This window comes from Podarcis melisellensis, assembly GCF_964234715.1.
Source record: "Podarcis melisellensis genome assembly, chromosome: 16".
NCBI classification, from domain to species: domain Eukaryota; kingdom Metazoa; phylum Chordata; class Lepidosauria; order Squamata; family Lacertidae; genus Podarcis; species Podarcis melisellensis.
Genome location: NC_138533.1, coordinates 24454000 through 24478873, shown reverse-complemented (window position 1 = coordinate 24478873; position 24874 = coordinate 24454000). Strand labels below are relative to the sequence as shown.

The window sequence follows — 24874 nt, the reverse complement described above, 5'->3', positions numbered from 1 at the left end:
GTTTAATGTTGCAATCATTATAATGAGGTTTGCTGTAAAAAGGTGGTCTACTCTCTCATTCATAGTGTGAAGCAGCGGCAGCAGCGGCGAAAAATAAAATAGGCTAATGCAATTCTAGGCTGCATCAATAGAAGTCCAGAGTGCAGATCAAGGGAAATTATAGGACCACTCTATTCTGCCTTGTTCAGACCTCATCTGGGGTTCTGTGTCCAATTCTGGGCGCCCTAGATTAAGAAGGCTAATGACAAGCTGGAAGGTGTAGAGGAGGGCAGCCAAGATGATGAAGAGTCTGGGACTCAAGCCTTAAGAGAAACGGTTGAGGGAGTTATAATATCAATATTATAATAAATTGTTGTTGTTGTTATATTTTATTATTTATTATTTATATCCCGCCCATCTGGCTGGGTTTCCCCAGCTACTCTGGGTGGCTCCCAACAGAATTAAAAGCACAATAAACATTAGAACCTTCCCTAAACAGGGCTGCCTTCAGATGTCTTCTAAAAGTCAGATTGTTGTTTATTTCATTGACATCTGATGGGAGGGCATTCCACAGAGAGGGCGCCACTACCGAGAAGGCCCTCTGCCTGTAACCTCATTTCTTGCAGAGAGGGAACCGCCAGAAGGCCCTCGGCGCTGGACCTCAGTGTCTGGGCTGAACGATGGGGGTGGAAACGCTCCTTCAGGTATACTGGGCTGAGGCCATTTAGGGCTTTAAAGGTCAGCACCAACACTTTGAATTGTGCTTGGAAACGTACTGGGAGCCAATGTAGGTCTTTCAGGACCTTTGTTATATGGTCTCTGCGGCCGCTCCCAGTCACCAGTCTAGCTGCCGCATTCTGGGTGTGTTTAGCCTGAAGGAGACCAAGAGGTGATATGAGAGCTGTCTTCAAATATCTGAAGGAGTGGTGGAGGATATTGGATATGGGAAACGGAGCAAGCTTGTTATTTGCTGCTCCAGAGGGTAGGGTCCAAAGCTGCTCAACAGTGGAATGAACTGCCTGAGAAGGTAGCCAAACTCTTCTTCACTGGAGTTTCCTAAACAGAGGTTGAATGCTCATCTGTTAAGGGTTCTTTAGCTGTGATTCTGGAATTGCTGGGGGTGGACTATCAGTGTTTCCCAACCTTGGGCCTCCAGATGTTTTTGGCCTACAACTCCCATCATCCCTAGCTAGCAAGACCAGTGGTCAGGGATGATGGGAATTGTAGTTCAAAAACAGCTGGAGGCCCAAGGTTGGGAAACACTGGACTAGATGATGCTTGGGGACAGCTTCGAACTCTACGATTCTACGACTGAATGATGGGCATCGGGATTCATCAATATCTAGAGGGACAATACATGAAAACCTTTCAATAAAAACTGCAGTGGTACCTCGGGTTACAGACACTTCAGGTTACAGACTCCGCTAACCCAGGAATAGCACCTCAGGTTAAGAACTTTGCTTCAGGATGAGAACAGAAATTGTGCTCCGGCAGTGCGGCGGAGCGGGAGGCCCCATTAGCTAAAGTGGTACCTCAGGTTAAGAACAGTTTCAAGTTAAGAATGGACCTCCAGAACAAATTAAGTTCTTAACCTGAGGTACCACTGTATCTATCTATCTATCTATCTATCTATCTATCTATCTATCTATCTATCTATCGTATCTATCTATCTATCTATCTATCTATCTATCTATCTATCTATCTGTCTGGACACAAGCTCGCCAACCCCAACACGATACAATTTGCATCTCACTGACCCTCCCCTGATTCAAAATACAACCTTCCTCCTAACTCAGGGGTAGGCAACCTAAGGCCCGGGGGCCAGACTCGGCCCAATCGTCTTCTAAATCTGGCCTGCGAACAGTCCGGGAATCAGCGTGTTTTTACATGAGTAGAATGTGTCTTTTTATTTAAAATGCATGTCTGGGTTATTTGTGGGGCATAGGTTATTCATTATTATGTTTCAAAATATAGTCCGGCCCCCCACATGGTCTGAGGGACGGTGGACCAGCCCATAAGCTGAAAAAGGTTGCTGACCCCTGTCCTAACTGCTCTTGGTCCCTCACCCCACCCCCTGAGCCATCGCTCCCCCCATTACGCCCAGTCCGCCTCACCGAAACTCATTGTCCTGCTTGGTGTGGGGCTGGCCGAGTCGCATCAGAAAGCTTTCCTTGGGATTCATGTTGCTGCTGCCCAGGTCCTGGGATTTGGGGGGCTGCCAGAGCCTGCCATACGAGACGATGTCCTCCGACTCAGCCTTGGAGAGCATGGCAGACTTAGAGGGGCCCACCCTTCCTCCGCCTGAGATGTACTCGCTCGAGATAGCTTTCGGGAGGGACATGGGCCGGTGCGAGGAGCCGGAGCGACCCAGGTAGATGTGGTCGCTGGATTCGGCCTTTGGGAGAGTGTCCTTGAGTTCCACCGTGGCAAGGATGCCAGAGGTCACTGGGTCCAGGCCGCAAAGTTCTGGGAGCACACCCCGGCTGGGCGACTGGCTAAGTTTCATGGAGGGAGAGACGTTGGATTGGGTTGACGAGCTGCCGGAAGCTGGAGACAATGGCCGTAACTCTACCGGAGAACGCAGGTTTGGGGGGTTGAACGCATGGACGCCCCCAGAGCCCTCCGGCTGGGCTCTGTTGAGATCCAAGGAGAGAGGCTGGTTTTGTCTCTCAGATGCCGAATGGCGAGATCCGTCGGGCTGCAACCGGTTGTGGAAAGAGTCAAAGAGCGAGTCAGGCCTAGTCCCACTCGGCAGGTTTCCTCCGGTATACACCGCATTGCTGGATCCCTCAGGCTGGTACCGGACTGTCCCATCTGAGGCGTACTGGTTGCTGGCAGGAGAGAACAGCCCTGGCGATGACAATCCCGTGATACTGTTGCGTGGAGACACCGGCTGGGACCCCATGGGGGAGGGCGGGCCTTGGTCCCTGCTGCCACGGTGACTGGACTCCATCTTGAAGAATGGGGGAGAAAAGGGCAGAGCACATTAGACAGCTGCGTGGCATGTGAGGCCCTGCCTGCCAGCCTATCTTCATGCAAAGATGCCCACAACGACCCTGGCAGGCGCAAGGAACCCGTCTCAATTTTGCCCACAAATTCTGCAGTGGCGTCTGCAGAACAGAGCCAAGCAACAGAGCCGGGCCCTGATGGGAATTCTCTGCAAGGAGGTTTTTGCAATACATCTGGCATGTCTCCATGGGGTCACTGCAACCTCCTTCCTTCTCATCTTCTCTTCCAGGGCTGGCTACGACCACATCACCCATGCAAGAGAACTTCCCTGACTCTTAACCTCAGGACAGAGGGTACACCATGTCTCTGTATACAAAGGCTGCCCTTTGAGATGACCTGAGCTCTCAGCATCCATTCCTAACATGCAGGTCTTCTTCTGCATGTTCACCAGACCTTCTGAAGAAGCCCTTGTAGCACCCTGGGGCAACCCTGTGGATTCCTTCAGATACCAGGCAGCTTGCTCCCAGCCCAAATTCAATAGAAACTGGGAACATAGGAAACTACCTTCTACTGAATCAGACCATTGGTCCATCCAGCTTGGTGTTGCCTCCACTGACTGGCTCTCCAGAGTTTCAGTCTCTCCTAGCCTTGCCTATAGATGCCAGGGACTGAACCTGGGACCTTCCAGATGGAAAAAATAAATACTCTGCCACTGAACGCCAGCCCTTTCTCCAAGTTGTTTTCAGTGACACACCAGTTTCCGTGGTTCCCAGCAGCCTTTGACAGCTCCCTGCTCTTATTCCAGATCGACATAACTACCACACACACAGGTCCCTACAACATGGGTGGCTAGCCGGTCACCCTCCAGATGTTACTGGACTCCCATCATCCCTGACCCTTGACTAAGGGGTTAACAGGAGCTGGAGTTCCAACAATGAATGGACGGGGCCCAAGGGAACTGTCCAATTCCTGAAGTTCCCATGGCCCCCCTCCACCAAAGGAGTGATTATCGTGAATTTCAGGTCAGATCTGAAACACATCGAGAGACTTCATTTCCCTGACGCTTCCTGGCACAGTACCCAAATCCATCCAAACAGGGAGAATTCATGGCCTTCCTCTGACGAATCACTTTCCATGCCACCATGCCCAGATTCTCCGGGTGGCAGGAGGTTGGCATCGCTTTCCTGTGCCAACAGCCGTGGAACGTTGGGGCTGAGGGTTCTCTCTCCTGGGAAAGAAGCTTGGGCAAGTGGCCAGCGGCCAGCCTGGGTCTGAAGGGGGAAGGTTAGGGTTCAAGGTTATGACTGGTGAAGCCCTATATGGTTGGGACCCAGGCTATCAGAAAGACAGTATCTCCCTCTACGAACCTGTCCAGGTGGCACAACCCTCGGGTAAGCACCTTCTCTCGGTCCCAACAACATCAGAGGCACAGCTTTTGGTGACACGAGGGAGAGCCTTTTCAGTGACTGCACCCAGGTTGTGGGATTCCCTCCCCAGAGAGGACAAGCTGGCTCCTTCTGCCAGCAAGCTAAGACCTTCCTGTTTCAAAGGCAGGCCTTTGAAAATTGTCACACAGGTGATGCTGAAGGCCGGGTGGCTGTCAGGGCAAACTGGGTTTGAACTGCTGGCTCCAAATATGTTCTGATGTGGTTTAATAACTATTTTTAACTAGTTAGTTCTCATTAAATGTAAAGGTAAAGGGACCCCTGATTGTTAGGTCCAGTCACGGACGACTCTGGAGTTGCGGCGCTCATCTCCCTTTATTGGCCGAGAGAGCCAGCGTACAGCTTCCAGGTCATGTGGCCAGCATGACTAAACCACTTCTGGCAAACCAGAGCAGTGCACGGAAACGCCGTTTACCTTCCTGCCGCAGTGGTACCTATTTATCTACTTACACAATGTGCTTTTGAACTGCTAGGTTGGCAGGAGCAGGGACCGAGCAATGGGAGCTCACCCCGTCGCAGGGATTCGAACCACCGACCTTCTGATCAGCAAGTCCTAGGCTCTGTGGCTTAACCCGCAGTATAGAAATGATAATCATCATCATCATCATCCCAACGGTCCTCTCTAGACCAACCCTGGGAATGCAAGAATAACAGCTAAAGATGACCACCCTAACTCTGCCTTATAAACCTCCAACAAAAGAGATTCAACTACCTTCCAAAACAGTCTGTTCCACCATCTAACAGCTCTATTATTATATTAAGTCATTTGTAAATTATGTTTAATCAGTAATTAGTTATTATTATAAGAAGCACTGTAATAATACATTCAATATCACCATATCAGGGAAATAGCCCTCGCCTGCCTCCTTTTTTTTTTTTTTTTTAAACCAGACTCTAATTGCCTTGATAGCTCGGACAAAGAAACCGACTGAGTCAGGCTAACAGCAAATCAATATTCAACAATCTCCCCATACACAGCGAGAGGGTCTTCCCTGCAGTGCCCCAACATATGCAGACAGCATTCCGTAAACAAGAATCAACAGTCCCCACCCCAGTTTCAGAGCAGAGAAACTAGCCAGCCACAGGGGCTAGGGCCATAGCTCAGTGGAAAAGCTCCTATATAATTGCATGCAGAAGGTATTGGGTTCAATCCTTGGCCTCTCCAGATGAGGCTGGAAATGTCCTGTGTTCGAAAACTGCTGCCAATGCAAACTATATTGAGCTAGATACTGAGCCTCGGTGTAAGGCAACTTCTTGTATAGGACTTATGCCAGGGTTAGACTCTTTGCCCAACAGAGAGCTGGTGTGGCACAGCAGTTAGAGTGTCAGACTAGGACCTGGGAGACCAAGGTTCGAATCCCCGCTTCAGTCATGAAGCTCATTACCTTGGTCCAGTCGCTGCCTCTTGGCTCACAGGGTTGTTGTGACTATAAAATTGGGGAGGGGACGAGTGAGCTCCTTGGAGGAAAAGTGGAATAAGTTTAAACATAAATACATAGGTTGAGCTTTTAACATCATGATCATACAGACTGTGTTTTTTCACTGTGGTTTAACAATCCCTCTTCGCAGGGAGCTGTGGGAACTGTAGCTCTGTGAAGGGAATAGGGAAGTCTCCTAAAAGCTCTCAGCACCTGCAACAAACTACAGCTCCCAAAATTATTATTTGGGGGGAGGGGAGTTGTGGTTGCTCAAAGAGGTATTGCAGGGTTTTAAATGGATGGGCCTAATGTGACCTAACATGGCTTCTCACTCCAGAAAGCTTTTCAAAGAGGGAATGGCAGGGACTGGAGGCTGGAGCGTCTGTGCAGGCTTCACCAGTGAGCTGCAGCCTGCTCCTGTCAGAGAGGCCTGAGGCCTTCAGCCTGCCAGAAAGACCCACCGCCAGCACCTGTACTAGAAGACGAACGGTGCTGGCAGTACTGTCCAAGAGAAATGCACTCTGCACATGCTCTTGAGCGCTCCCTTGTTGGCAATGACATCGCTCGTCTCTGGGGCTCAAAACCTGGTAGTGAAAATGAGCTCTGAGGCTTGGATCCTGTGTGTTAGCAAAGAACTACATGGAGTTTTTGAAAGGGATGGACCACCCACTCTCAACTTCAATATAGGGTTAAACACACACACACACACACACACACTTTTCTTGCCCTCAGGAAATCTTAAAGGAAGTAATTCCAACACATGCTAAATCCTCAAAGAAAGGAACGATTAACAGTTTTCCAAGCTTCCTTGGGCTGACCCCTCCATCCCTTGCACCCCACAAATGGGGGGTGGAGAAGCTTTTTTAGCTTTCTGAGGAAAAGTCCCTCCTGCCTCAGTTTCCCCATCTGTGCATTTTTCTCCTCGGAGCTCAAGGTGGGACGGAGAGCGCTCCTTCTCCTTAAGCCACACAACCACCCTCTGGGGTGGGTCTCGGCTGAGAGGCAGCAACCACCAGCCCAAGGTCGCTTTGTGGCGGAGTGGGGATTTGAACGCGGGTCTCATCCGACTTCCACCTCTATGCCACACCAGTTTGCCCGACGGCAAAAAAGGGCAGCTAGCGCTCACAATCAAAATCAGTGGAGGCTGGTTTATTAGTGCCATTGTGGAAAACGGCCCCCACCAACCTCAGCTAGCCCCCTCAGCTAGCCAGCCTTCTTAGAGACATCCGGTCCAGGGGGTGGCACTGCCAAAACCGCTTCCTCCCCCTCCTCCTCCCCCTCTGTCAGTGTTGCCCTTGGCAAACTCAGCGCAGAAGAGGATGGGGACAACACAAAACTAGAATGAGATGGTGCTGTCTATTCGGGGGGGGCAGCCCCCGCTTTCCACACCAGCAGCCCCAACTAGCACCACCTGCCATAGAGGATTGGTGGGCACCTTCTGCCCTCCACAGTGCCCATCTCTCACAGCTTACGTGCCCTTCATTTCCCTTCCCCTCTGCCCAGCTGGATGCAGAGCTCTCAGTCCTGCTGACAGCGAGAAACGTAGAGGACGTCCTCTCTCCCCGGCTCCCTTTCCCCAGAAGAGAGCTTCCTCTCCCTGCCTCCCCTCCCTCTCTGCCTGGGCCTGCCCAATGCCCGCCTTGCTGCTGCTGCCAGGTGGGCATATCCATTCACCTTGGCATCCATGCTTTTGCATCTCCAGAAAGCAGGAAGCGGGCACAGAGTGCCTGCGGCAGGCAGACCCCGGGCGCTCTTTTGACACCAGCAGGAGGAGAGAGGAAAAGGGGGTGTTTGCTCGAGAGTGCCAGCTGCAGACTCAAAAAAAAAGAAAAAAAAGGATTTGCCCGCAGACCAGCTGGCACTAGAATGGGCAAGGGCACCAAAGGAGTCCGGCCCCAGCAAGAGCTGGAGAAAAGGGGGGGGGAGAAGGTGTAGCTTAGACACCAGGATGGCAGCTGGCAGGAGGTGCAACAAAGGGGCATCCAGGAAAGATCTAAAAGGCACATTTTCCTGGAAAGGTGACACGGGACATCTGGTGGCATCAGGCAGGGGGTGTCCATGTAAACCCACCACTTCCGCAAAGCCCCTGCTTCAACCCCACACACCCAATCTACACACACACACCATCTGAAACAAAGGCCATGTAGGCGTTTAAAGCTCCCTTTCAAGATTCCTCCATCTGCTGTTATCCTTACTTCACCCCAACCCCCCCCCCACGTGTCTAAAATTAGATTGTAAGCCGTTTGGGGCAGGGAACTACCCTTTCCATATTTTGCTCTATAGAGCCCCCTATCACTAATTGATTATAATATTGTGCTAATGTTGATAATGATGATGATAGTAATAAAAATAGCAAGGGAGATGGCATTAGCAGAGAAGGGCGGTTGTGGGGGGTGGGGGGTCTGCCTGTCCATCACCACTATGTCACCCTCTTCCCCATAAGCATAGGCTGAGAGCCAGCAGGTTGTCGTGGTTAGAATGTCTGGCTGAGACCAGGGTTCGAATCCTTCACTCAGCCACATGAAACTTACTGGGTGATCTTGGGTGCCAAGCCAAGTTCACAGGGTTGTCCTGAGGAATACATAAGGGAGGGAGGAGATCTGAATCCCTTGTTCAGCCACAGAACTCATTGGGTGATCTTGGGTGCCAATCACTGCCTCTCAGCCTAGCCTACCTCGCAGGGTTGTTGTTGCGAGGATTAACTGAGGGGAGAACCACATATACCACCTTGAACTCATCGGAGGAAAATAAGGTAGGATATAAATGTTAGATAATAAATAAGCAAGCGAGCAAGCAACCTGGAATCTGGGGCAGGGGGAGGAGAGAACAGAGCGCCTCTTGAAAACAGCGGCAGAGCCCAGCTCGCTACAATGGGCACCTCAGAGTCTTCCTGCAGGGAGGAGGAAATCCATCCCAAACCGATCCAGAAAATAGGCAGCCCCAGAATGCACACCTGTCAGAATCGGAAGCTCACCCTTGCACCGAATGGACCACCGCACGCACGCTAAAAAGGGGGTGGCGGTGGAGGGGGTCTCTTCTCAAAACCTGGCTGGCGCTTCTGAGATGCGGTGCTCGGTGGTCTTCAAGCATCCCCCGTCCCACCTCCCCGGTGCTGCAAGCACTCACACGTGCGCGCACACAATGGACAGATAAGCTCCTCTGAACGCCGCCGCCCCCCCCCGCAATGCTTAAGAACCAGCCCCCTCCACCCACCACCCCACACCCAGAAGCCAGCCCCTTCCTTTCTGCCCAGACTCTGCGTGTACCCATTTCCCAGAGGAGGTGGGGGGATGAGCGAGCCAGACAGCCGCTCGCTAACTCCCGGGAGGCTCCCCTCCCACGCACCCGGAGCGTGCCTAACTTACACACCTGAGCCCCCATGCTGGGATTCCAGACTCCTGGCTCCCTCCCCACCGTCGCCCCTTCGCCTCCCCAGCCAGGGCCACCTTCGCCTTCTCCTTCACCTGCCCGGCCATTGGCTCCGGGGGCCGCCGGCTCCGCCAATGGCCTCCGTCCACCTGCGGCCAGGAGAGGGGAGGGCCGGCCCCGTCCGCGCTCACCTGGCGCCGCTCGGACGCCCCCGAGGCGGCTCGGCCCCTGGCCAGCGCCTGCTTCCTCCGGCTGCTGCTGGCGCTGCTGAGCGGCGGCGGCGGCGGCGGCTGCTGCTCCATCGCGTGCGCAGCTCCTTCCCCGGCGATGCTGAGCTCCCTCCCGCAGCCCGGGCAGCCCGTGACGTCACCGGAGCCGGCAACCTGCCGGAGGATTTAAAGGCGCAGGAGCGCGCTGCGGCCAGCCGCGTGGGGGCGCTGCGGAGAAGAAGCGCGGCTTAACTTTGCTAAAAATACAGGACAAGCCGCTAGTCCTCGTGAGCAGCAGGCGCCGGAAAGCGGCGCCGGAGGAAATTCCCAACGAAATCCAATATTATTAATAATAAATTAATAATAATTAATAATCTGTTATTTATATCCCGCTCATCTGGCTGAGTTGGAAGGGCTACTGCTCCTTGATCTTTCCTAGCAGGAGTGCCAGATTGAATACAGTGGTACCTTGGTTCTCAGACTTAATCCGTTCCGGAAGTCCATTCCAAAACCAAAGTGTTCCAAAGCCAAGGCACGCTTTCCCATGGAAAGTAATGCAAAACGGATTCATCCTTTCCAGACGTTTAAGAACAACCCCTGAAACAGCAGTTTAACATGAATTTTACAGTACTATCTAACGAGACCGTTGATCCATAAAATGAAAGCAATAATCAATGTACTGCAGTCACACAATCAATCAATCAGTAGCTGAACTGGGTTTCCCACTCAATCACAAAAACAAAACAAAAAAGAGCCGCAAAAACAAAAACGCAAAATAAGTAGCAAAAACAGACAGACTTCAGTGTAACACTCAAAATACAAGTGTGGCACTCAAAATGGAAGCATAACACTTAAGATGGAGCATGTTTGGCTACCAAAAAAAGTTCACAAACAGGAAAATTTACTTCCAGGTTTGCAGTGTTTGGGTTCCAAGTTGTTTGAGTACCAAGGCATTTGAGAACTAAGGTACCATTGTGAAATATTGGAGGGTCCAAGTAAGCCCCACTATGAGTGTAGCAAAGGGGGAGGCAGGTGGGCAGCTGCCCACCTAATTCAATACAAATCAATACAAATCTGAAATTTTGCCCCCCCCCCAACAAATGCCTGCCCACTAACAAAAATCCTGGCTACATCCATGAGCCCCACCCCACAGAATTCATCACAAGACATGGCACAGGGACAGCATTTGAATGCCAATGTCCATCAACTTTGAAGGGGCTTGGCCCCCTCAATTGGGGGGAGAGGGTGGCAGAAGGGACCGTGGCCCCCTCAATTGGGGGGAGAGGGTGGCAGAAGGGACCGTGGCCCCCTCAATTGGGGGGAGAGGGTGGCAGAAGGGACCGTGGCCCCCTCAATTGGGGGGAGATGGTGGCAGAAGGGACCTTGGCCCCTAGGAGTTGGCTCCTATTTTTCTAAGTCAGGGTGTACCCAAGGCAGGTCAACTTATTGTGGCACCTGAATCTCACAAGAAGTACCCCTTCTTGGGAGGAAAAGGAGAGGTACTACTACTAAAGGTAAAGGGACCCCTGACCATTAGGTCCAGTCGTGGCCGACTCTGGGGTTGCGGCGCTTATCTCACTCTATAGGCTGAGGGAGCCGGCATGCAGCTTCCGGGTCATGTGGCCAGTATGATTAAGCCGCTTCTGGCAAACCAGAGCAGCGCACGGAAACACCATTTACCTTCCTGCCGGAGTGGTACCTATCTATCTACTTGCACTTTGACGTGCTTTTGAACTGCTGGGTGGGCAGGAGCAGGGACCGAGCAACGGGAGCTCACCCCATCGTGGGGATTCGAAGCACCGACCTTCTGATCGGCAAGTCCTAGGCTCTGTGGTTTGACCCACAGTGCCCCCCCATCCCAACTACTACTAATAATAATAACGCTAATATAACTCTTATAGAAAAAATTGGGGTTGGCTTTTACAGCCCAACTCTCCATCAAGGCATTCAGTGTCCCCCTAAGTTCGTTATCGGTCAGAGGTAACTGAGTTGAGGCAGGATCCAGTGAATGCGAGGAAGAGCTTTATTTTTTCTGTGGCAACAGCTGGTGATATTTTGCTGCAGTTTCGTGCACACATGCTGGCTGGGGGTGATGGAAGTGATTGCCCCAAATGAACATGCTTGCTGGGGGCCAGCTGGGGGTGGGGGCCAGGTCAGGGGAGGCTGCTTTGACCCCTGCAAGGTTGCCGCTTCCTCCTGTTTCCCTCTCCTTTTTCTCGGTTGCACTTCAAACTAGGTCACTGTCCCAAAGAGAAGGGTGCTGCTGTTTTTCTTTGTCCTTTTACAGCCCTTCAGCGCTAAGGAGCACATATCCACTCACCCATCCCATTGTCTTGTTTCTATTGATTATATGTAAGGCACACTGGCTCTCGGTTGCAGGGCAGGGTGAAAAACGTTTCAGACAGGAAAATAAATAGCCCATCTCTTTCGCTGACCTCCCCAAGGTCACAGGTGCACGTGCCCTTCCTTGCTTGATTCAGTTTGGCTGCGAATCGGCATGTATGGAATCCGGTTCGATTCCTTCTTCCCCAAAATCGATCAACAGATGTCCTGTTTGAATTCCGGGCGGCTCTGAGTGCACGGACACCCCCTCCAACATTTGGCCACTGTGAGAACAGGATGCTCCACTAGATGGCCTGGTCTGGCAAGACCCTTCTTATGGAGGGCGATTCCGATAGAACCTCCATGCTCAGGCACAGGTCTGAGCATGAACCTCCATGCTCAGGCACAGTCTACCTCTGTATACCAGAAAATAGGGAGAGCGACAATCGGACAGTACTGCTGCACTCAGGTACTGCCATTTGGGATAGTTCAGTTGGTAGAGCATGAGGCTCTTAATATCAGGGTTGTGGGTTAGAGTCCCACATGGGGGCAAAAGATTTCTGCACTGCAGGGGGGTTGGGCTAGATGACCCTTGTGGTCCCTTCCAACTCTATGATTCTTTGCTTGGCGGGCTTCCCATAATGGGCATCTGATCAGCCGCTGTGAGAACAGGATGATGGACTAGATGAGCCATTGGCCCATTGCAGCAAGGCTATGTTCTTTTTTTTATATACATATAATTTTTAATTAAATTTTCTTTTTTACACTCTAGAATATTCATTTAAACAACCTTAAAATGTTAGTGACTTCCCTTCCTCTCTTTCCATGTTTCATTTTGCATATCATAAATCCCTGCATATTTTACATAAACTATACCATTCAGTATTCCTTTATTACATCCAACAAAACTGAATTTATCTTAATGCTGCCAACGTTTTCACATGCACAGAATAAGCATTTTCCAATCTTCTCTGTTCTTATCATTGTCACTTGCTTGACTCTGTTACAAGCACGTGTGTCAAGGAGACCCCCAATGTCATGAAGTCTGGAGAAGGTACAGGGCCGTCTGGCCTCAGGCCTGCACTGAGATGCCTCCAGAATCTCTGGAGAAGCAATGCCTGGGCTGCCCACAGCAGAGGACCTGAGGAGAGCTGAGAGCGAAGAGGTTGACTTACCTGAAGCAGCTCCTCTCTCACCTGCAGACTCAGGGATGGGATGTCTTCCCTGGTCAGTCCACACAAGGCGCTCCTTGCAAAGGCAACATGTCTTGGGAGTAAGCATAAAAACCTGGCTGCTGGATCAGGCCAATGGCCCATCTAGTCCAGCATTCTTGTTCTCACAGTGGTCAACCAGATAGATAAACGGTAAAGGTAAAGGACCCCTGGATGGTTAAGTCCAGTCAAAGGCGACTGTGGGGTTGCTGCGCTCATCTCACTTTCAGACCAAGGGAGCCGGCGTTTGTCCACAGACAGCTTTCTGGGTCATGTAGCCAGCAGGACTAAACCGCTTCTGGCACAACGGGACCCTGTGATCAGTGGCGGAGCTTCATGCTCCGGCACTGGAGGGGCGGAGAGCAGGCGGGGCGGGGCTGGCGCACGTCCTGGGGGGCGTGGTGTGCCGCCTGTAGGGGCATGGCTCCCAGCACTGGCAGGGGGGCAGTACGATGGGATTGCGCTGCCGGGGGTGGTGCACTCCCCCTGCACGCCTCTTCTTCTGCCAGTGACTGCAATGGAAGCCAGAGCGCACGGAAACACTGTTTGCCTTCCCGCCGCAGCAGTACCTATTTATCTACTTGCACTGGTGTGCTTTCAAACTGCTAGGTTGGCAGGAGCTGGGACAGAGCAACGGGAACTCACCCCATCATGGGGATTCGAACTGCCGACCTTCTGATCGGCAAGCCCAAGAGGCTCAGTGGTTTAGACCACAGCTCCACCCACATCCCATGGCCAACCAGATACCCCTATAGGAAACTAGCAAGCAGGATTCGAGCACAGAAGCACTTCCCCCGCTTGTGGCTTCCAGGAACTGGTATTCAGAAGCATTGCTCCCTCCAACCATGGAGTCAGAGGAAAGCCATCATGGCTAGTAGCCACCGATAGCCTTCTCCTCCATGGATTTGTCCAATCCTCTTTTAAATTATTATGATTATTTATCAAACTTGTATGCTGCCCTTCATGCACAGATATCAGAAAAACAATATATTATTTAAAACGCTCTAAGTTGGTGGCCATCACTGCCTCCTGTGGCAGTGAGTTCCACAGTTTATGCACTTTGTGAAGATGGACTTTATTTCCAACTTCCAACATCCACCTTCGTTGGATGTCTATGAATTCTAGGACTATGACAAGGGGAGGGAAAACTTTTTCTAGTCCTCTTTCTCCATGCAATGCGTGGTTTCATAAACTTCCATCATGGCACCGCCTGTTTGTCTTTTCTCTAAACTTAAAAGCCCTAAATCGTAGAATTGGAAGGGACCTTGAGGATTTTGTTGTTGTTGTTTAGTCGTTTAGTCGTGTCCGACTCTTCGTGACCCCCCTGGACCAGAGCACGCCAGGCACTCCTGTCTTCCACTGCCTCCCGCAGTTTGGTCAGACTCATGTTTGTAGCTTCGAAGACACTATCCAACCATCTCATCCTCTGTCATCCCCTTCTCCTTGTGCCCTCCATCTTTCCCAACATCAGGGTCTTTTCCAGGGAGTCTTCTCTTCTCATGAGGTGGCCAAAGTCTTGGAGCCTCAGCTTCAGGATCTGTCCTTCCAGTGAGCACTCAGGGCTGATTTTCTTAAGAATGGATCGGTTTGTTCTTCTTGCAGTCCATGGGACTCTCAAGAGTCTCCTCCAGCACCAGAATTCAAAAGCATCAATTCTTCGACGATCAGCCTTCTTTATGGTCCAGCTCTCACTTCCATACATCACTACTGGGAAAACCATGGCTTTTACTATACGGACCTTTGTTGGCAAGGTGATGTCTCTACTTTTTAGACAGCATCTTAAAAAGTAGAGACATCACCTTGAGGATTATCCAACCCTAAGCAATGGAGGAATATGCAGCTGTCCCATACAGGGATTGAACCTACAGCCTTGGCGTTATCAGCACCCCGCTCTAACCAACTGAGCTACCCAGGCTGCAGCCTCTCCTCCTCCTTCCAACCCCTGGATCACTTTGCTTGCCTCTCATGAACCTTTCCCAACTCTGCAATAGGCTTTTTGAGGTGAAGCCGCATGAACAGTACAGGGTCCCTTGGAGCTGTCCAAGGTCCTGGTCCTAGCTGCGCTCTACTGGGCTGGGTTGCTCCTGTGAGGCTCAAGATCCCCCCCAGACCTGGACAGAGCAGGGAAATCTCACGTTGCTGGACAGCTAAAGCCCTCATGATGGCTGAGAGGCTTCCATTGCAAGGATGGAAGGACCACAATCTTCCTCCAGGTCTCCCTGCCCTTTGAATGCATGGCTTATCAGTGTCGATTTCATTCAGACACCGGCTTGGATATTTGGGCTGCCTGCATTAATTTGCAAGGCTACATCAGTATTCTTATTGTTAAGGTCATCTTGCAATGGATTTTTGTTCTCTGTTGTTGTGTTTTGTTTTGTTTTTAAGCTAACATTACTATTTTATCATTTGTTTGTTTTCTTTCTTTTTACTTTTCTATTAGATTCACAAGTTTAAAAAAATTATTTTAATTTTTTTATTTATTGAATTTATATACCGCCCTATACCCAGAGGTCTCAGGGCAGTTCACAGAAAATGGAAGGAAGGGTGGGGGGAAGGTTGAGGGCTGCCTGTGCCCCCCCCCCGACCAGGCTTCTCTCTATGGATCCCCTGGGATCCTTCCTGCTCAGTGGGGCAGAAACTACATTTCCCAGGATCCTCGTTGGAGAGGAAGGTGTGTTGAATGTGCTTTAAATGTATACATAGACCTGCCTTGATTTCAGCTCTTCCTTGCCTGGAACCTCAGAGAGCTGCTGCCAGTCAGTGCAGACAACACTGAACTAGATGGACCAGTGGTCTGACTCAGTGCATGGCCTGTTCCTGTTTTGGAAGGGCAATAGCTCAGTGGTAGAGCACCTGCTCTGCATGCAGAACGTCCCAGGTTCAGACCTCAGCACCATCTCCAGATTAGGGATGGGAAAGCGAACCCTGCCTGGAAATCTGGAAAGCTGCTGCCTGTCAGTGTAGACATTACTGAGCTAGGTGGACCCAGTGGTCTAATGCAGTGTAGTGAGGGGCTGCAGCTCAGCGGTAGAGCATATGCTTTGCATGCAGAAGGTCCCAGGTTAAGTCCTTGGTATATCCAGTTTGGGCTGGGGGAAGACTCCCTGCCTGGACCCTGGGCAGCTGCTGCCAGTCAGTGCTGACATTACTGAGCTAGATGGACCACTGGTCTGGCTCAGCATAAGGCAGCCTTCCTGTGTGTTTTTGTTCCTATCTTTGAATATACTGGATATGATAATATTTTACTCTCTTGTTAATTATGCTGTTTTAAATGTGCATTTCATATTTGACTTCAATTAGCAATTTTTTTTCAAATATTTAAGTTTTTTTGTTAACTTTGTATTAAATATTTATTCTCTAGTTGACCTCCTTTCTAATGTTTTATTTTGAAATCTTTAAGATAGAATCATAGAATTGGAAGAGACCACAAGGGCCATCGAGTCCAACCCCCTGCCAAGCAGGAAACACCATCAGAGCACTCCTGACATATGGTTGTCAAGCCTCTGCTTAAAGACCTCCAAAGAAGGAGACTCCACCACACTCCTTGGCAGCAAATTCCACTGTCGAACAGCTCTTACTGTCAGGAAGTTCTTCCTAATGTTTAGGTGGAATCTTCTTTCTTGTAGTTTGGATCCATTGCTCCGTGTCCGCTTCTCTGGAGCAGCAGAAAACAACCTTTCTCCCTCCTCTATGTGACATCCTTTTATATATTTGAACATGGCTATCATATCACCCCTTAACCTCCTCTTCTCCAGGCTAAACATGCCCAGCTCCCTTAGCCGTTCCTCATAAGGCATCGTTTCCAGGCCTTTGACCATTTTGGTTGCCCTCCTCTGGACACGTTCGAGTTTGTCAGTGTCCTTCTTGAACTGTGGTGCCCAGAACTGGACACAGTACTCCAGGTGGGTGAGGTCTGACCAGAGCAGAAACATGTTAAAGATAACATTTTAGTTTTCTGTTGATTATGCAGCTTTGACTGTATACTCTATATTTGACTTTCTTCAGAAATGTTTGGTTTCGGATTGTATTATCGATCTTTTAATATGCTGTAAACAGCTTTGAGATTTTTCTTAAAAATATAAAGCGGTATTGAAATGAAATGAATGTTTCAGCCATTGCACCACACCAGCTCACATATCAGGAAGTATTTATTTCCCACGCAGTGTCCTTTTCCTTTACAACAGGTGCACAGACCGCAATGAACTTTGGATGGCCTCAAGGCTTTTTTCCTGAGCATCACACACACAGACACACACACATATATACGGTAACCTTTCAAGCATGCGCCAAACTCCCTGGGGCTGAGCGCTCAGCACAGGGAGAAATCTCTGCCCCCTGGTGGTTCATGGTAGGACTGCAGCCAAATGGCTGATCTCAGAAAACCCTTCCAGACTGAGGCTCTTTTCCAGTGGGATTCAGTCCCATCCAGGCTGTGCAATCCAAGTTTCATTTGGTGCATCTGTAGTAATGCACCAGAAAATGTGGGATCAATAAAAACTTGAGACAATGGCATCTCACCTCCCCACAACAAATCAGAATGGGTGCCCAATAAGGAGATCGTCCGGAAATACAGTGGTACCTCCGGTTAAGTACTTAATTCGTTCCAGAGGTCCGTTCTTAACCTGAAACTGTTCTTAACCTGAAGCACCACTTTAGCTAATGGGGCCTCCTGCTGCCACTGCCACTGCCGCCGGAGCCCGATTTCTGTTCTCATCCTGAAGCAAAGTTCTTAACCCAAGGTAATATTTCTGGGTTAGCGGAGTCTGTAACCTGAAGCGTATGTAACCCGAGGTACCACTGTAGTCAGAGACAACAACAAGGAAAAAGCAGATCACCGTGATAACATTTAGGCCTGGCCCACCTGTGTAGTAGAATCGTAAAATAGTATAGAAGGAGATCACATTTTGGGATGCTATCAGTCCCCACGCAGGAACAATATCCCCTGCAAATTAAACTAGCATTGTGCGAAGGGAGGAAAGTCTAGTTTAGCCTGCTTCCTGATGGGCTACTTTTCCACTTGCAGGGGGAGCGTGTGTCTTTAGGGTACGGGAGCTTTCAAAAACAGGGCACAGCCTTTTGTACCCTCTTTTCCAGCTGCTTCTGCAGACCAGGACTCCTCCGTTGGGGTGGGGCTCCCAAAGGCACCAGGATACAGGACGAGGGGGGCCACAGGCCCATAGCTGTCAACTTTCCCCCTTTCTTGTGAGGAATCCTATTTGGAATAAGGGAATCTCCCTTTAAAAAGGGGAAACATTGACAGCTATGCGCAGGCCTGATCCTGCCCAGCTTATCTTTCTTTTTTCAATTTTTTCAATTAATTTCCCCCCCAAAAAATTAAACAAGCAAACAAATAGACAAACAGACATAAATCTCAGCCATATTTAAACCAATCTTACTAACATTTACTTCCTCGTATCCCCCTGGTTGAATTTCAGTGTATATCATTTTAACAGTTCTCCAAAACCAATATTCTTTTAAAATTAACTTAATCACTTAGTATCTTTCTTTCTTTCAAATTTAGCATTGAACATATTAATTCATCACATTACATATTTATATCCTAACCTAAGCCTATCTGGTATTTGCAAGCTTTTCCAATTAAGTTAACATATTTAACTAAATAGTCTTTAATTTCGTCCATTCCTCCTGATACTCCTCCTTCTGGTCGCGGACTCTTCCAGTCAGGTTGGCTAGCTCCAAATAATCCATCATCTTCATCTGCCACCTGCCCAGCTCATCTTATGTTGCACCACACAGTGGTTCTGCGTGAATGTTCAGGCTACCTTGGAAAGACTAAGAACTCAATGTGATTGTGGCCCTGGCAGTCCTCATCACCTGGCCCCCAGGACTCTCTCCAGCCTGTGCTTACACTCCCTACAAGCCCTGCTCCAGACCCTCCCCGAGTGCTTCCACCCACATGGAGCACACCCTTTACACTGCCTAGGGTGGAAAGACGTTTCTGTCCAAACCTCCGACCTGCGTAGCCGGAATGCATCCGAACTTTATGAAGGCAGGGGTTGCATTCGTGACTCCACCCATGTTTGCCTCTGGCCTCAACGATCCCTGGTGTGCGGCCCCCAACTGGCTGCTCACAAGGGAATGCGGCCCCCCAGGCTGAAAGAAAGGTCCTCATAAAGGTGATGCCCTATTGCTGGTTTTGGAATCCTACCCCACACACACACCTCTGAGACTTGCGATATTTCTCTAATTAGAGGTTTCTCTGCTGCTCTGACATTCATTCCAGAATACGTTTCCACCCCCTTCCACGCTTTGATCCCTCTTCCAGAATAGCTTGCATTGGTTATTATTAGGCTCTGTAATTGAAACTGAGAGGTCGAGGGTTCCATACCCTCCAACATTTCTCCAATGAAAATAGAGGAGTCCTATCTAATAATAGGGACGCGGGTGGCGCTGTGGGTTAAACCACAGAGCCTAGGACTTGCCAATCAGAAGGTCAGCGGTTCGAATCCCCGTGACGGGGTGAGCTCCCGTTGCTCGGTCCCTGCTCCTGCCCACCTAGCAGTTCGAAAGCACGTCAAAGTGCAAGTAGATAAATAGGTACCGCTCCAGCGGGAAGGTAAATGGCGTTTCCGTGCACTGCTCTGGTTTGCCAGAAGCGGCTTAGTCATGCTGGCCACATGACCCGGAAGCTGTACGCCGGCTCCCTCGGCCAATAAAGCGAGATGAGTGCCGCAACCCCAGAGTCATCCGCGACTGGACCTAACGGTCAGGGGTCCCTTTACCTTTTTATCCCACAATAATAATGTTACTCTTTATACCCCACCCATCTGACTGGGTTGCCCCAGCCACTATGGGCCCCTTCCAACATAGATAAAAACATAATAAAACATTAAACATTTTTAAAAACGAAAACTTCCCTATACAGAGCTGCCTTCAGATGTCTTCTAAAGGTTGTCTAGTTACTTATCTCCTTGGCTTGCATAACTCCATACCCTCCAATATTTCGATGAAATAGGGACGCCCAGTGCTTTTTTCCTGGGGGGGACGCAGGGGTATGCATACCCCTAAACATTTTGAGAATCTTTGTACTTTTGTCCATTTACTGTATTTATTGTTCCCCGATTTCAACTATAAAATGGTGATTTTCTTGAGTCAAAATGAGAGTACCCCTAAACATTTTTTAAGCAAAAAAGGACTGGGGACGTCCTAAGGAAAAGTGGGACATTCCGGGTTCCAGTCAAAAACTGAGCTGGCTTCTCTAAAAATCAGGGACATCCCTGGAAAATAGAGAGAGTCTGGGGTTCCGATCTCACAGTGGCCAAACAGATGAGAAGCCCGTAAGCAGGAACTGAACCCAACGGACGCTGCTTCCCAGCAGAGCCACAAGAACATAAGCAGAATCTGCTGGATCAGACAATGACCCATCTCATCCAGCATCCTGTTCTCACAGTGGTCAACCAGAGGCCTGTAGGAAACCCTCAAGCACGATGTGAGTTCAAGAGAGCTCTGTCTACCTGCGGTTCCTAGCAATGTTCAGAAGCATTACTGCCTTTGACCATGGAGGCAGAGCATAACCATCATGGTTAGCAGCCGCTGATAGCCTTGTCCTCAAAACATTTGGCTAAACCTCTTTTCGAGCCATCTGGGCAGGTGGCCATCGATGCCTCCTGTGGCAGGGAGTTCCACAGATTTAACTCTGCTCTGCGGGAAGAAGTTATTTTGTTCACCTGTCCTGACTCTGCCAACATTCAGTGGCACTGAATGTCCATGACTTATGAGAGAGGGAGTAAAAAACTTCTCTAGAATTTTTATTAAATTTTCTGTTTTACATTTTAGAATATTCATTTAAACAACCTTAAAATATCAGTGTCTTCCCTTTCCATGGTTCATGTTGCATAACATAAATCCCTGCATATTTTACATAAACGAAACCATTCAGTATTCCATTATTAAACCTATGTCCTTCTTGTTCTCTTATTCGATACGTTAGGTCTACAAGCTGCGCATATTTCATCAGTTTAAGTTGCCATTCTTCTTTAGTTGGGACCTCGCTCATTTTCCATTTTTGGGCTAACAAAACACAGGCTACAGTAGTGGCATACATAAATACCCTTTTTTGTCACCTGGGAATTTCTGTCTGGATTATCCTCAACAAAAAGGACTTGATTTTTTTTGGGGGGGGGAGTACTTTTAGGGAGTAAAAATCTTCTCTATCCACTTTCATCATGCCATGTCATCATTTCATAATATTCTAACATCTCCCTTTTTACTTGCCTTTTCTCTACACTTAAAGGTAAAGGGACCCCTTACCATTAGGTCCAGTTGTGGCCGACTCTGGGGTTGCGGCGCTCATCTCGCTTTATTGGCCGAGGGAGCCGGCATATAGCTTCCGGGTCATGTGGCCAGCATGACTAAGCCGCTTCTGGTGAACCAGAGCAGCGCATGGAAACACCATTTACCTTCCCACCAGAGTGGTACCTATTTATCTACTTGCACTTTGATGTGCTTTCTGTTAAGTTGTGGGCGAACATATCAAATGACACAGCGATTCTTCAAACAGCTCTTCTTTATTCTGAGGCCAGAACTGAACTGAACTGAAGGGCTCAGTCAGCCTGCTTATATAGAGCTCCAGTACGTTGTTACTGTAACAACTTTCTAAACCTTATATCCAATCACTGAACGTTACTTTCGATCCTTCATTTGCATACAAACTATCCAATCACTGAACGTCACTTTCGATCCTTCATTTGTATAACTATCTACAGTATCCCCCTGCTGGCCCAGGGTGAGAACTTCAGTACATAACACTTTCGAACTGCTAGGTTGGCAGGCGCTGGGACCGAGCAACGGGAGCTCACCCCGTCACGGGGATTTGAACCGCTGACCTTCTGATCGGCAAGTCCTAGGCTCTGTGGTTTAACCCACAGAGCCACCCACGTCCTTTCTCTACACTCAAAAGTCCCAATTGTTGCAACCTTCCCTCCTAGGGGAAAGGGATCTTGTGTTCGAATCCTGTTTTCAGATTTGCCACAGGCATCTGGTTGGCCACTTTGAGAGTAGGAGTATGAACTAGATGGGCCACTGACAGGCTCTGCTTATGTACTTACTTATCCCTCATCAGTGCTGGTTGGAGCTGATGAGAATTGTAGCCCGACATCATCCTGAGTGCCATATGCAACCCTCACCCCACTACAAGGAGCACCAGGGGTTTGTGGCCGACCAGAGGCTGTCACGCTTCAAGCACATCGGTTGCAGAGCCACTGTCAGCAGAATTGTCAAGGGCTAAGGACGTGGGTGGCGCTGTGGGTTAAAACAAAGAGCCTAGGACTTGCCAATCAGAAGGTCGGCGGTTCGAATCCCCGCAATGGGGTGAGCTCCCGTTGCTCGCTCCCAGCTCCTGCCAACCTAGCAGTTTGAAAGCACGTCAAAGTGCAAGTAGATAAATAGGTACCGCTCCGGCAGGAAGGTAAACGGCGTTTCTGTGTGCTGCTCTGGTTCGCCAGAAGCGGCTTAGTCATGCTGGCCACATGACCCGGGAGCTGTACACCGGCTCCCTTGGCCAGTAAAGTGAGATGAGCGCCGCAACCCCAGAGTAGGCCATGACTGGACCTAATGGTCAGGGGTCCCTTTACCTTTACCTTTAAGGCTCCCCACTCCAAGGCTTTTTCACTCCAAGCTGTGGAAATGGGGTGAGAGCGGGGTGTCGCATGCATGAAGGAATACTCCCTCCCCCTGAAAACACCTCCCTGCTCCCCACCCACATGCAAGGGAAAAAAACAGCACCAGAGAAATGGTATTTGGAAGCCGACGCCTCTTCCCTGACACTCTAGCTTTCCGCTTGCGGAACACTTCCCACATGTCACTCAGGCCACGCAGCCACCCACCCGCTTCTGCAGCTCCCCCCCCCCCGGCACCCTTCCTTGCTTCACAGGGGGAAAGTCTGACTCACAGAGGACAGCGCCCCCTGTTGAGAGACCCCCGCGTGACCCTGCTCAGCACGGAGAGCTCAGCAGAACCCTGCAATTCTGCCTGACTCACAGGCTCCCTGGCGGCTTTTTAATTTACCCACATTTGCCGTGACTCATCCACTCTCCGCTTGCAAAGGCAGGAGACCGTCAGGGTTTATTATTATCCCCCGTTATTATTAGAAGCGTAGCATTCTTCCTCAATGAAGGCTGAGCAATATGCTTTTCTGGGCAGAGGGAAGAAGCTGCCAGCTTCTGGGTGTCAGAGGAACTGTCTCCCACTTGGGCAAGGAACTATTCCCCATGGGGCCAAAATCCCGCCTTGTGACTCTTAAGAGTCTTCCTGGGTCACAAGATTCCTTATTGGGATGGATGGATAGAGCCCTAGCTCAGTGGCTGGAGCATCTACTTGGGATGTAGAATGTTCCGGGTTCAATTCCTGCCATCGCCAGGTGGAGCTGGCCATGTCCCCTGTTTGCAACCCTGGAGAAGTTGCTGTCAGTCAGTGATTTCTTGGTGGGTGGGTGGGTTTTTCCCCTCTTTACTAGTTATCTGCCAGGTGGAAATCCAACAGGTGCAGCTCTCCTTAGCATGAAGGTGCAGTGATAGGTTGGTGTGAGTGGTGAGTAATAATAATAATAATAATAAAATTTTAAAAAAAATATTTATACCCCACCCTCCCCAGCCAAGTCCAAGCTCAGGGCGGCTAACAACCAGTAATAAAAACAAGTTGATTGAAATACAACTTAAAAACAAGATTAAAATTCAACATTAAAACAATTAAAACATTAAAATGCATCCTCATCACAGGAGGAGAAAGGAAAAAAGAAGGGGGGGAGGGAATCAAATTGTAAGGGATGTAGATCTTGTTCATTTTCTTTCTCTACGTCCTCCATGCATAATTCTTTGCGCCTCTACCGTGTCCCCTCTTGTCCCCCTTTTCTCTGAACTGCAAATGTCATAACCGTTCCTCTTCAGCTGGGAAGAGGGCACCTGCATTTTGCACCTGAAACTCAAGTCTGTAGTAGCTCTGTTTCTGAAGTCAATATTGTTGGAAAATCAACCCCTGGGAGGGGACCTACTGGTCTACCTCAGGCCAGCCAGAGAAACAGCTGCCTGTGGCTATTTATTCTTTGCAGTGGCTCCCTGATAATGGCAAGAATGAGCCACGCTGGAATCAACAGAGGCCCAGGTGGGTCTTGTTAGCGCAACCAGATGCGGTTGGCAGGCTCCCCTGAGCAATGCTGGAGGAGAACAGCATCAGGAGGAGAGACTGAGCAAATGATTAGGAGCTAGAGGCAAGCGCCCGATTATTCAGGGTGGTTAAAACCAAAATGGGACCACAAGGAGCTCCGAAAAGCGTCTCTCCCAAAACTGGGTGAATCGGCATTAAAATGGCACATGCAATTCCATGTGAGAAAGTGTGAAATGATGGTGCAAAAAGGAGAATAATAAGAACGTAAGGTGAGTCTGCTAAGGGATCAGGCCAATAGCTCATCTCATCCAGAATCCAGTTTTCAAAGCCCCAGTGGGAAGCCTGTAAGTAGGAGCCGAGCACGAGAGCGTTCTCCTTGTCCTGTGATTTCCAGCCACTGGTATTCAGAAGCATAACTGCCTTTGTATACATACCCTCCCACATTTTGCATGAAAATAGGGACATTCTATTGTTTTAGGGACCCAGGTGGCGCTGTGGGTTAAACCACAGAGCCTAGGACTTGCCGATCAGAAGGTTGGCAGTTCGAATCCCCGCAACGGGGTGAGCTCCCGTTTCTGGGTCCCTGCTCCTGCCAACCTAGCAGTTCGGAAAGCACATCAAAGTGCAAGTAGATAAATAGGTACCGCTCTGGCGGGAAGGTAAACGGTGTTTCCGTGCGCTGCTCTGGTTCGCCAGAAGCGACTTAGTCCTGCTGGCCACATAACCCGGAAGCTGTACGCCGGCTCCCTTGGCAATAAAGCGAGATGAGTGCTGCAACCCCAGAGTCGGTCACGACTGGACCTAATGGTCAGGGGGTCCCTTTACCTTTACCTTTACAGCTGTGATTCTGC

The 24874-nt window shown here is 49.8% G+C and overlaps 2 protein-coding genes across 4 annotated transcripts in view; one reads left to right on the top strand and one right to left on the bottom strand.

Annotated features, from left to right (window-relative positions):
* INPP5J (inositol polyphosphate-5-phosphatase J) overlaps positions 1-9443 on the bottom strand; it is a 38118-nt gene extending 28675 nt beyond the window's left edge. Inside the window, exons 1-2 of one of the 3 annotated variants that reach the window (XM_081892286.1) lie at positions 9352-9443; positions 2094-2932 (exon numbers count right to left, since the gene is read on the bottom strand). In XM_081892286.1, the coding sequence (XP_081748412.1) occupies positions 2094-2932 (839 nt within the window). In that variant the 5' untranslated portion in view covers positions 9352-9443. Of the gene's footprint in view, positions 1-2093; positions 2933-4007; positions 4153-9160; positions 9188-9351 lie in introns of those variants that run through there. The other 2 variants (XM_081892285.1, XM_081892284.1) reach the window with 2 other exon arrangements.
* Positions 4194-24874, top strand: part of SELENOM (selenoprotein M) — a 40305-nt gene continuing 19624 nt past the window's right edge. The window contains exon 1 of the mRNA XM_081892602.1: positions 4194-4319. Within this exon, the coding sequence (XP_081748728.1) occupies positions 4248-4319 (72 nt within the window). The 5' untranslated portion in view covers positions 4194-4247. The remainder of the gene's footprint in view (positions 4320-24874) is intronic.